General features: G+C 34.2%; 1 protein-coding gene across 3 annotated transcripts in view; it reads left to right on the forward strand.

The window, feature by feature from the left end:
* The window catches only part of mical3a (microtubule associated monooxygenase, calponin and LIM domain containing 3a), a 143,379-nt gene that overhangs the window by 69,536 nt on the left and 60,586 nt on the right, over positions 1–13,257 (forward strand). The window contains exons 18-23 of one of the 3 annotated variants that reach the window (XM_056478611.1): positions 2,922–3,023; positions 8,946–9,056; positions 9,492–9,563; positions 10,399–10,518; positions 11,833–11,934; positions 12,149–12,259. The exons of the other annotated variants lie outside the window; for them this stretch is intronic. Of the exons in view, the coding sequence (XP_056334586.1) occupies positions 2,922–3,023; positions 8,946–9,056; positions 9,492–9,563; positions 10,399–10,518; positions 11,833–11,934; positions 12,149–12,259 (618 nt within the window). The remainder of the gene's footprint in view (positions 1–2,921; positions 3,024–8,945; positions 9,057–9,491; positions 9,564–10,398; positions 10,519–11,832; positions 11,935–12,148; positions 12,260–13,257) is intronic. 3 annotated transcript variants of the gene reach the window in all.

A 13,257-nucleotide genomic window follows, 5' to 3' on the forward strand; every position in this document is an offset into this window, starting at 1 on the left:
CTGTATAGAAGTGTTATTAGAAATGAGTTATTAAAACTATTATCTGTAGAAATGTGTTGAAAAATATCTTCTCTCCGTTAAACAGAAATTGGGGAAAAAAAATAAACAGGGGGCTAATAATTCAGGGGGGCTAATAATTCTGACTTCAACTGTATGCTGAGCACTGTATATTCTCCCTTTGACCTATTAAAAAATCTGATTTATTTAATAAATGAACATGCCTTTTTCATTTACTGATATTGTATTTCCTGATATGCTGCAGTGTGTCATTTCAAGTATTCTTGGCCAATACTAGAAAATCACATTGTGGATCAACACAGCTTTCCAGTGCTATTTGGGTGATTTATTTTTGTGGGAACCTTAAAACCCATGTGGTTATAAGGATTGTTTTTAACCAAAGGGGGAGAGTCCTATCCTGAACTGCTGGAAGTGCAAAGCATGCTGAGATCGTTTAAAATGACTAAAATACTAGGATTCAAGCTCTGATCCATCCTGATGGAGTAGCCAGTAGGAATGACTGGCATGAGCGGATTTGAGAGCTTTTTATAGGAAGTTAAACCCTTTGTGTCCTGTGTATCAGTACGGGATTGATGTGTTTGACACCGTTATCTGCTGGATTAAAAGTTTTCTGTAGTGTACTCTACTGTTTAAAAGTTTGAAACCAGTAAGATCACTTTTATTTAGAAAGTATGCCATCCTGAAAGGAAAAAAAATAATAAAAATCTCTGCTTCCCACAAGGCATTTATGACGGTTTGTTTTTAAGAAGAACACTCTCTTCAGCTTTGACATTTTGACATAAATTGTAATGAAATTTATAATTCTTTAGTGTTTTACAGTGTTTTTGATTAAACGAAAGCAGTATTTTTAAAAAATATACAAAAATACAAAACATCTGAACACAAAATTCAGTACAGTGGTGCATTTCTCAGTCTGTGGTCTGATTCATTTGAATGTCTGCTCATTCATCTGTTTCTTCCTACTTCCTTCATGAAATAATTTAGTTTGAAACACAAGAATTAAGTGCATGTTTTCAATAGTTGTTTTTTATGTGTTAATGCATGAAATACTCCAGGGGTACGTCTCAATCAGCTCCCTAGCTCCAGAGATCATCATCAGTAGGTCATGTGCATGTATTCTGGAACTAGTATGGCCAGTGATGAGCTAGTAATGAGCTTTGTTCACTGCACATTGGGACACATTGAGTGTGACATGAGAACGTCCTCATCATACATCATTTTTAAACAACAGCAGAACTAATAATGGTCATATATTAAGTTTACTTTGTTTTTAGGAGTACACTTTTCAGTGCACTGGAGGAATTTTGTGATTGAGACGGCACTCAAAGTGGTTGACTTGATTGAACTATTAAACAATTATCAATGTTTGCTAGATTTTTTTCCTATCCTATCTAGCTATGTTCGTTCATGTTAAAAAATATAACATCAATTTGATTTGATGTCAACAAACAACATTAAATTGACAGCTAACATTGGCGTCATCAAAACTCGGACTGTCCTTTAATCAATTTGTACATGTTTTTTGAAGCCAATGTTAGATTTCAGCTGGATGTTGTTTGTTGACACAAATCATTTTGCAGTTTTGACATTTTTTTTTTGTTGTCATTTTGACAACACTGTACCTGCTGGGTTATTGGATCAAAAATATTAAATAAAATAAATAAAAAATAAAAATGACCAATTTGGCTGCATTTACACTGCAGATCTTAATGGTCAATTCCGATTTTGTGACTATCTGATTTTATTTTTATTTATTTTTTCTTTTGATGACCTGCTTACATCATCTTTTAATTGTGACTCGTATCCGATTGTCTGCGTTTACAATGCACATGGCATTTATGTGCATTACGTTTACAATGCACAAGGCGCAATGACCAGGAAAAAAAAAGAGCGGGCGCTGACTGACAACAGATAAAAAAAAAAAAAAACTTTTTTCAGTCTGTTTGCAGGCTTTAATTTTTTTTATTCGTTTTGACAAGTTGTTTTACTATAGTTTATGACAGAAAAGTTCTCGTTTGGCCGTCTTTTAATCTAGGCCTTTTTAAACCAGTAGGCATCTTAATGTAATGTCCATGGTGCGATTTATTCACCTGACGTATGCAACAGTTTTATATTAGTTTATATTGGTTACGTAGTGGATATTGCGCTCTCTCCCTCTTTCGGTAACATGCTTAAATACTTGTGCTACATTGCGGTATAAAAGCTTTTTTAGTCCTCGTGTATGAGATTTAAGGTTTGGGACTCTGCTGAAGTCTGTTCCGAAATGAAAGCGTCAGAGTTGACATCATTCACTACGGTTTTTAATGATGCGAGACTTGAATTGACAGGTGAATGTCGAATCTACCTGCTTACACTGCAGACATGAGGACACGGATCCGATTCATATCGGATACATTTCCACATGTTAAAAACGCCTGAATCTGATTTGAGTAAAACAGAAGCCATGTGATTTTTTTTTTTCTTTTTTCTCCTACTTACACCTGTGCCACATGAAAAAAAAAATCACATTTGAGTCACTTGAACAGTGCAGTGTAAATGCAGCCATTGTTAATTCTTGATTATTTGCACACTATAAATCTAAAACCCTCATTATCAATTTTATTTTAAGACTCAAAAACAACCTTCAGATGTACATTTCAGTGCACTGAAAGAATTTAGCAATCGAGACAGCACTTAAAATGACTCACGGCCATATCAGTGCACTGACTACTGAACAAGGTTGTTGATTGAGACGCATCCCAGGTGTTTTTTTCTCCCTCAGTCATTTAATCTCAGTTTTTCTGTGCATGCCTATCCTGATTTATCATCTCTGTTCTTTTCTGTTCTCTTCCATAATTTGGATGTTAATTGGCACTTCATCATTTTTCTTTGGCCACCCATCATGTATGCGCCACTGATCACAGGGAGACTCTATGCCCGATCTGGGCCTCATACTGACCCCTTCTCCAGCCTCTACGTCTCTGAAAGAGACCGTTCGCCTGGCTCCAGTGCCTGCATGGAGGAAGGTAAAGAGTGTAGTGCAGTCCATTGTTCCTACAAACCATTAACCCTCTAATTACCTACTGACTTACTTATATTTGTCATTGTCTTTGTGACTAACTTTGGTAAATTTATTTATTTAAACTAAGCTAGTGTTGTCAGACAGTTTTTTTATATGCAATGCTATTTCAAAGCTATTTTTTGTCTGTTAAAGTACTGTAGATCTTATATATGATCAATAAAATTGAGGTTAGAAGGATAACATTCATTTGTGATTGAAACTAGTCGTGTCTGACTTGAGTTGTCACTCTCAATTGAATTGATTAGATTTATTTATTTCGAACAGAATATCATTCACTTAAAAAAATAATACATTTCACCGTAATCAACTAAAATCATTTACTTATACATTTACACTTAAAATAACAAATGATTTTAGCCAATTCGAAATGGAGCGAGGTTGAAGCACAAGCTTATTGGTTGTTTTTAAGTTAGTTTCACAAATGATTTATTCTGAAATCATTTAACTGCGTAAATATTTATCATTTGTCAGAAATATGTCTTCTCTCTATACTTTGTGCAGTTGTTAGAGTGATTACAAGATGCTGAACAAAAAATATTTGTCGTTTTATTTACATCAAAATAAATAAACACTCATAGGGGTGAAAAAATAATGGGACTGTTCCGGGAAAATACTAAGGGTGATTTCACATGTTTGTTTTGGAACCTGGTGCATTTCCCTCGTTAGCTTGGTTCATTTGGCATATGTGAATCCAGTAATCGTGCGCTCGCCAAAACAATAGATTGAAAGAATCTCTGGAGTCGATCGATTGTAGTGAGAAATCAATACAATCCAACAAACTAATGATTCAGGCTATATCACAGTGTATTATGGTTACGTAATAGCAATATATACAGCTCTTTGAAGAGAGAATTGTTAGTAGGGTGGGATGTCATTCCTACCAGTAAATGTGCGTTTAATGTTAATAATGAAAGTGGAAGTATGCTGAACTATTAACAAGCGCTCTTTATGCGTTAGGACAATTGACCGAAATTACCATCTGATGTATTTTTTCTTATTATAGTCTTATAATGTTTTGTATTAGGCCTATTGTTTTATTTATTTCTGCACTGACATCTCGAAAGAAAAATCAACATTGATCTGCTTCATGATCTGATGCAGTCTCAGTTCATCTGTTATTTCGCTCTATAATGTAAGCCTATAATGCAAAATTCTATGATTTTTAAAATATCAAAATTAATAATGAAAACAAAGATATTACATGTCTTGTTCTTATTTTAAATTAACTAATTAAATGTTACAAAAATGAAATGCAATAAATTGATTGATTGATTGATTGATTTAATTAATAGATTTGTACAACCTCTGACAACTAAATTGAGCCAATGTATGAGAAAGTCTTACTTCTATGTGTTTATTTGGTGATGTTTTATTTTCATGAAGTGTCCATTATTCCACACTTCTTTAGAAACCTTTTTCTTAGAACGCAAAATTACCCATGATGCTTTGCGTGTATGCGCAAGGAGAATGCTTAGAAATTCTGGTCGGCAGCTGATGCGTATAAACAATCATATTCGGACAGCTTTGAAACGATAGTTTTAATCTATTTTATTTGCTTTTAATGTCTTTGAACTAATCCTGTTGTCAATCAGCGCCACCTCCTGGACTGGTTATTTAAAAAATGTGATCTAATGGGATGGAAAACAACTGCTGTGAGGCATTTTCCCTCGTTGTCAGACGCCATCTTGTGCCGTTTAAATGAAGCCTCATCATCGCTAAAGTCAATATTTCTTTCTTTCAAATATATAACCAACCCAAACTAAACTAATCACCAAAATGTTTGACACACACACATACACGTAACCTACTGTACTGCCACTGACACACTATATAAGTAAATAACTATAAATATATATATAAAATTTAGAACTGAATAAGTGTCATAAAGTGACGTTTTTAAATGACAGAAAAACACACACCCTGGTAAATACTACACAACACAAACTAACTCAATGAAACATAAACGGCTCTCGGTTAGAATCAACATGCAAATCTACCAGCAGAGTATCAGTAACAGACTTTTATTGGTCATTTTTGGAAATTACAGGACTTGAATACCTGCTTTTTTCAAGCCAGTAATTTTTTTGCTCTTTATAATGCAGTGAGGTATTGTGTGTGTGCGTGAATTAAAGAACCGCTGAGCTAACAGCTGACAAGTCGGGAACAAACACACACGCACTGTATTTCTGACAGCAGACACGTGAACTAGGAGACTGTTTTTCTCTCGCGCTTGAAACACTTCTGACAGATTATAATAGCTTTAACACACACCTTTTAAAGTTGTGTGTCACAAAAACACTCCGTAATCCACTCAAAACGCTATTGAAACCCATTTTCAGATCGCAAATTACCTGTTGTAAACGCTGTAACCGGAAGTTCTAAACATTCTACCAGAAGACGCTGGTCGCTATGGCGCCCTCCATGCAGCAGCCAAGAAAAAGGTCTATATCAGTTGAATAAGTGCATCATCCAGCTATTTAAAGTGCACTTATTATTTTTAGAAATTTCAGTGTGAATGCACTACTTACACTATTTATACTTCAAAATGGTGTAGAATAGTGCAGAAGTATGCGATTTGGAATGCACCTAATGTCTTATTGCTCATCATCATAAATTACAATAACAACGTATGACTGCTAAGCGGAATCCATGGAACTCTGAAAAATAAACCCTGAAACCCTGACTAGTTTGAACTATTTCGGTCTGTTTAGAAACTTTGCAGTGTAAAAGCGAATCACACCAAGACCAAAAATAAACACTGTAACAATTTTAATTCCTGTTTCGGAACAAAACAATCATTCTAGAGTTGTGAAAGCACCCTTAAACGCGGTATGTTCCAATAGTGTAAACCGAACCGTGCCATTGGTGTATTGTTAATCCATACATAGACATTTAAAATATTTTGTAATTGCACTGATAATATTCAAATTTAAAGTTTAAAAGAACAGTAAATTGACATTTGTATTTGCTACATCCCTCCTCTTTTAATCAGTTGGATACTCTATAGAGTCTCCTACAGGCTTTAATTAACTGATATGCTTTCATTAATTTGAATGAGAAAACTTAAACATAAGTTGTGCAGGAATAAAACATCGTGAATATGCATGATATGTACCTTGAATTGATGTTTTGTGTGTTCAGAGGCGCACACAGTTACAGGAGCAGATGAGTTTTCGCTATAAAGAAAAACTCAAGTGTCAAACTCTCCCCATCACACAGGAGCAGGTATACAGCTGTAGAAAACACACCTTGCTTTTAGGGTTTTAGTATAGTCCAAAAGTAGTATTCGAAGACCTTATGGTGATTTATTCCCACAGTGTGTTTGTTAGTTTCCTGTTTAACCAGCCATGTTAAGGCATTGGAGACCTAGAGGCATGTCTTTCCACACAGCGCTTTGGTGTTCTTTGTTTGCTTTTCCAGTTTGATTGAGACGAATGAGCCGAACGCTGTGTTTATTGTTGTGGAGCTTTGATAATCCTCGGTTTTAGATTGTAAAGGTTTAGATGTGGCGTTATTTGAAAGTCCTTGCATTTGTGTGTTTTGTTACTAAAGTCTCTGGGTTTGATTTTTACTTTTGATCGTCATTGTTCTCTAACATAACGTCGCTGTCTCTCATCTCTAAGGTTGTGTTTGTGTGTAGTATAGTACCCTTTGTTATTATAGGCACCCTTGGTAAATGAGCAAAAAAAGGCTGTGAAAAAAATGTTTTAAGTGTTTAACTTTTTATTTTCCACTTAATTTCATTCATTCATTCATTTTTTTTCCAGCTTAGTGCCTTTATTAATCAGGGGTCGCCACAGCAGAATGAACTTCCAACTTATCCAGCATATGTTTTACGCAAAGATGCCCTTCCAGCTGCAACCCATCACTGGAAACAAACAAACACAGTTTTACCGAAAAGCAGCTGCCCCTCTAAAATCTATATTGGTGCACAAATGATTGAATCCCTGTGAATTTAAATGAGTAAAATTAAAGCTTTTTGAACTAAATTGATGTTGATATCGTATGAATTATCAGCCCACACTATTTATCCCCAAAACCCCCCCCCCCCCCCCCCCCCCCCAATTTTTATTTTTCTAAACATAATAGTTTTAATAACTGATTAACTTAAAACTCTAATAACTGATTTATTTTATTTTTGCCATGGTGACAGTAAATAATATTTTACTAGATATTTTTCAAGACAATTCTATACAGCTTAAAGTGACATTTCAAGGCTTAACTAGATTAATTAGGTAGGCAGGTTAGGGTAGTTAGGCAAGTTATTGTATAACGATGGCTTGTTCTGTAGACAGTTGAAAAAAAAAATAGCTTAATTAATAAGGGGCTAATAATTTTGTCCCTAAAATGGTTCATAAAAAATTTAAAACTGCTTTTATTCTAGCCAAATTAAAACAATAATAATTTCTCCATTAAGACTTTTTCCAGAAGAAAAAAAATTATCAAACATACTGTGAAAATTTCCTTGGCAAATATTTAAAAAAGAAAAAAAAATTCACAGGGGGGCTAATAATTCTGACTTAACTATGTATATATATATATATATATATATATATATATATATATATATATATATATATATATATATATACACACACACACACACACACAGAGAGAGGGAGAGATTAATACTTTTACTCCGATAGATTTTTTTTATGTACTGCACCGTTACTCGTTACAATTATAGAAATATTACGAATGATTCCATACCCACATTATCACTGCTAGAGCAGCAGATGGATCTGTCACAGGTTTGAATAAGCTGGCTTGTCATCATTCAGACGATCAAAGAAGACAACGTTGCCTGCCTGCGTTGAGAGCACTTTAGTTTGTTTTCGTTATAGAAAACCCAGAAATTCCACCTTCAACTCCTTCATTTTCAACCGTTCATGGCGATGAGGAAAAAGACCACCTGTGACCCTATTTAGAGTCCGTGTTTGCATTTGTCAGAGTGAAAGACAGTTAATATAGAATGAAGTGCATAATCTGCCTCCCAAAAGATTGCGAAATAATGACCTTGAAAAATTTAACGTCAAATTTGAAGAAACAAATCAAGTTAAAAATAATATAATACACAAAACACAGCAGTTTGAGATATCCGTAAGCGCTAGATAATTTAACTAACGTAAGCTACCCGCGGTTCATAACATGCTGCTATGTTCACATAACATTAACTAGCTGGGTATCATAAAGGCTGTGTCATGCTAAGTGGTGTTTTTGACCCATCATATATATAAATCATAAACCATGGTTCTTTTCGTTCTGCTTAATCACATGTCCCAAAAACAATAAACAAAACAATATGTCTTTTGACCGCTTTCTTTAATAACTACATAACACAATACTTGTACTTTTACTTTCAGTATTTGAGTAGTCAATTTTTGAACAAACTACTTGTAATACTTAAGTACAAAAATGTTGAATACTTTAGTACTTCAACTTAAGTATGGTGCTTAATGAGCACTGCAACTTCTACCCAAGTCACTTTTTTTGAAAGAGCACTTGCACTTTTACTTAAGTCTGGGTCTCTAGTACTTTATACATATCTGATTATAGGTCTTAGAAATCCAGTTTTTAAGACGTTGAAAGTCAGGGAAAATTTTGATATTTGGCTCATAGTGGGAACCCTGCTCTAATTTTTTCTAAAAAACAAATACTTCTTCATATTTTTCTATACATATTGAGCACAATTTTTCTTGTTCACAGCCTTTTGTATTACCCATTAAAGAAAGCTGCCAATATTGCATTGGATGATGCTTGGATGATTGGGGATTGGATGGTGGCATCAGGTTAATTATCTAAGCAGCTTGTGTTTTATTTATGTAATATTACGTGAACGGGTTTTTCCTCTCTTGTCTTTCTGAAGGCCAGCAGTGGGACTGAGGTCTTAAGGAGCTGCCCTAAGAAAACCATTCTTCTTTCTTCTTCCTCATCCTCATCTTCCTCATTCTCTTCATCGTTTCCTCCACATGCACAGGTGACACTCTCCTGTCTTCCTGTACTAACCTCAACATCTCTCACAGGGGCTGCTTTAACCACTTCTCTTATTGCAGTCTTTTAAAATGGCCTTTTTTATTGTGCGGCACTCTCTGTTTTGAATTGATAAATTCTAATTAATCTTCCAGGCATATTCATGTGTTGGAGGAAAAAACTGTTCTAATTTATCGACACAACAATAAAAAGATGTACAAAATGAAACTATTTGTAAAGAAAATACGCATAGACATATTTCTTATTTTGACGTTTAACTTTAATAATGATATTTAATGCTAGAAGGTGTAGTAGTGGGTGGGAAGGACCACCATGCTTTTATATACATAAGGTTTTTACCATTCTAGTTTTGATTGTTTGTTTAGTCTAAGATCTTGTAGCTAATATTAGAGTGGAACTGATCTCTGTCTGTTCTCTGCAGTCAGTGATAAACAAGTGTAATGGTGTTGGCGATGAAGTGAACAAATTCCAGGACCTTTCAGTCTATTACTGGGTAACCAAAGCAACTGCATGGGCTGTCAAAAATTACTTTAAAGTTTTTAAAATCTTGATGAATGCACGTGTGTGAAGAATTGTATTAAATTTGTGAAATAATAAATGCATAGTTTTTATGCTTTAACTCGGGTTGTCAAAAGTATCAACTTCTATAACAATCAGGAATAAAATTTTAAAACTGGCTAACATTTAAGCACTGTTGAGGACATTTTTAAACACTGCTGATTGGCAATTGTGTTCACATTCTTAACCGAAAAGATTGTGATTGGCACTAATGATCATCGCTTCAACACTCTTCACCAAGTGCAAACACAAATACATGCAGACCATTACATTTGGAAGCTACATCTATCAGCTGATCTGTCAGTGTATGTTCACATGCTTAACCGAAAAGATTGTGATTGGCACTAATGATCATCGCTTCAACACTCTTCACTAAGTGCAAACACAAATACATGGAGACCATAGCATTTGGAAGCTACATCTATCAGCTGATCTGTCAGTGGATGTTCACATGCTTAACCGAAAAGATTGTGATTGGCTCTAATGATCATCGCTTCAACACTCTTCACCAAGTGCAAACACAAATACATGGAGAACATAGCGTTTGAAAGCTATATCTATCAGCTGATCTGTCAGTAGATTTCCTGTATATCTGCTCATAGACAGATCCTCTGATAGACATGGCTTTCACATGCTTCAGTGTTTGTATATCGGTGTTCATGCTTGGCAACTTTTGACAACTCAAAAATCTTTAATAGTGCATTCATTATTAAAACCACAAAAACTCACAAGCCACATAGATGAGTTTTCATTAGCCTCTTCATTTGCAGGAAGATAATCTGCCTAATGTGGACAAACCAGAACCCATACATATTCCTAGCATTCAAGAGCGAGCGGAGACTCTAGTGGCTAGATTTAAAGGCAAGCCTGACAGGAAGGACAAGCCACAGGTAGGGCAGTTTAACAGAAGACACAGCATACTCTTAGGGGCTGTATGTTAAATTCAGAAACTTTGGTTATAAGTGATACTAATGGCTGTCAAGTGAACTGCAGCCAGCAACTTAGCTTGTTCTGCTCACGTCACTTGAAACATACAAGTGCTTGAATGTAATTCGATGCCTTGATATAGTGACAGGAAAGTTGTTGGTTTTTGTTTTTATTTACTGTGAATGAAAAGATATTGGAAATACTATTGTGACTATATATTTTTATCAAATGTCTTGACGTGGTTCATACTCCTGAAGCAGCATTTGTAAATGTATAAATATGCATACTTTCCACTTAATAACAAAATATACACAACAAAATCTTTATTTATTTATTTATTTATTTATTTGTTTGTTTAACAAATTTATGAAAAATCTAATTTTATTTACTAAAATCAATCAAAAGTCCTTCAGAGAGAACTGAAATTGATGAAGGGTGATTTTTTTTATTTTATTATTATTTTTTTAAGTTACATTTACACACTGGCAACATTTTTTTTTTTACATACAGCTCCTTTAACTAATAAATTTTTGATGATGGACCGTATTAAGCCTGAGACACACCAAACCAATGTCAAAGAACTAGCAGCAGCGAAAACCAACTGTGTTATCAGTTGTGTCTGGTATAGTTTGAGTCAAAAAGCTCACCAAATGGAGGACAGCTGATTAAAATGCGAACATGTGCTCTCCACCTGCATGAGAGGATGTGTCTTTCCATACCTGTAGGTGGCAGTAGTCTGATTTGTTATTCCATAAAGGAAAACCGAAAACAAGTGCTGCACACATACAAACTGTATGCTAAACAGAGTAAATAACATTTTCACAGTACTTCTCTCTCAAAACAAAGTATTCCCTCTTATTATCTTATAATCCTTATCGGTTGCAAATGTTTAAGAAATGTGATGAAATGACAGCCACCTTCTTTGACTTCCCTCTTGACTTGTGTTGATTGCTTGGCTTTGTCACTTCAGTTTTTGTTCTCGCACTCTGATTTGTAGCTGAATAGCAACTCAGAGTGCTTTTTCACCAATGACCGATGCTGATTTTACATGTTGATTTGGGCAAAATCCCTGATAAGAGGCAATATTTGGAACACTCCAAATAAACTAGCCTGACATATGCTTATCGATGGTCCAACACTGCCAGATGGCAGATCATTGGCTTGGTGTGTCCTGGTCAAGAAAATAACCAGTTTAAAACAGTTATGATGATGTTTTTTTTTCATGCATATTTAAATGAATTAGACTTTTTTTCATCCTCACATCTTGCTTTGTGAAGGTTATGAAAAAGCCGTCACGGTTCTTTATTGAGCAGTGGTTTTTGACCCATGGCCTCAGTCCTGATGAGCCCGTCTTCTCCTCTGACCCTCAGCATCAACAGGTAGCCCTGTCTGAGCATGAATAGAAATATATGCATGGACATCCAATCTCTGCATTAAACACACTGTTCATCTAACCTGCAGTGGTTTGAATGCTCTATGCGTAACTTCACACAACTCAAATAGTATTTCTTGAAGGATTTTTATAGGATTGCTGAAAACCGGGATATCTCTTGTATGAAACGTAAGGGCTATGACTACATCCTTTTCCCACAGCAAAAAGGGGTTTTGTGTCCTGACGATCACGTGCCTTTACACATCCCCAGCATTCAGGAGAGAGCTGAGAGACTGGCCTCTCAGTTTAAAGACAAACCGGCGAAGTCAAAGGTGAACTCTCAGCACTGGGTGCCACTATGCCTTAAATACATTTTCATATCATTTATGTTTTTCTCGCATAGCTTGCCTCAGACCTTATTAAATAGATGCATTTTTGGCACTGTATGTGTTAAATAGGAGCTTAAATAAAGCTGCTGTTCATGCCAGATTTGCAGGTAAAACACCCATCTAATGTGTGGTAAAATCACTTTAATGTGACATCTTGTGGGCTTTCAGCAATATACACTATAGTGCCATTCAAAAGTATGGGGTTGGTACGTTTTTTAATATAAAAAGGCTCTTAAAATGTCATAAATCGCTTTCACATCAAGTAAGACCTTAAATCAGAACAGCAAGTTTTAGGTGCTTTCACACCTAGACGTTTGTTTCGGAACCTGTTGCGTTTGCCCCCTTAGCTAGGCTTGTTTGGGCATATGTAAACTCCGCAATCACTGGAAAGCTCAGATCCACACCAAGTCAATCAGCCCGAGATTGCCCGAATGAGGTGGTTACTTTAGATTTTTTGACTTTTGATTTTGAATTCCTGTCTTGAGGTTGATGTAAAATAATTAATAATAATATTAATAATAATATACATGTCAGTATAAATAATAATAATAATAATAATAATAATAATTATTATTATTATTATTATTATAACAACAACAATAATAATTATAATATTAATAAAAGTTAATAATAATAGTTATTAGTTATAATAATAATAATAATAATAATAATAATAATAATTATTATTATTATTATTATTATTATTATTATTATTATAACAACAATAATAATTATAATATTAATAAACGTTTATAATAATAGTTATTAGTTAGAATAATAATAATAATATTTATTATTATTATTATTATTATTATAACAACAATAATAATTATAATATTAATAAAAGTTAATAATAATAGTTATTAGTTATAATAATAATAATAATAATAATAATAATAATAATAATAATAATAATAATAATAATAATTATTATTATTATT

Source organism: Danio aesculapii, chromosome 18, assembly GCF_903798145.1.
Source record: "Danio aesculapii chromosome 18, fDanAes4.1, whole genome shotgun sequence".
Taxonomy (NCBI): Eukaryota; Metazoa; Chordata; class Actinopteri; order Cypriniformes; family Danionidae; genus Danio; species Danio aesculapii.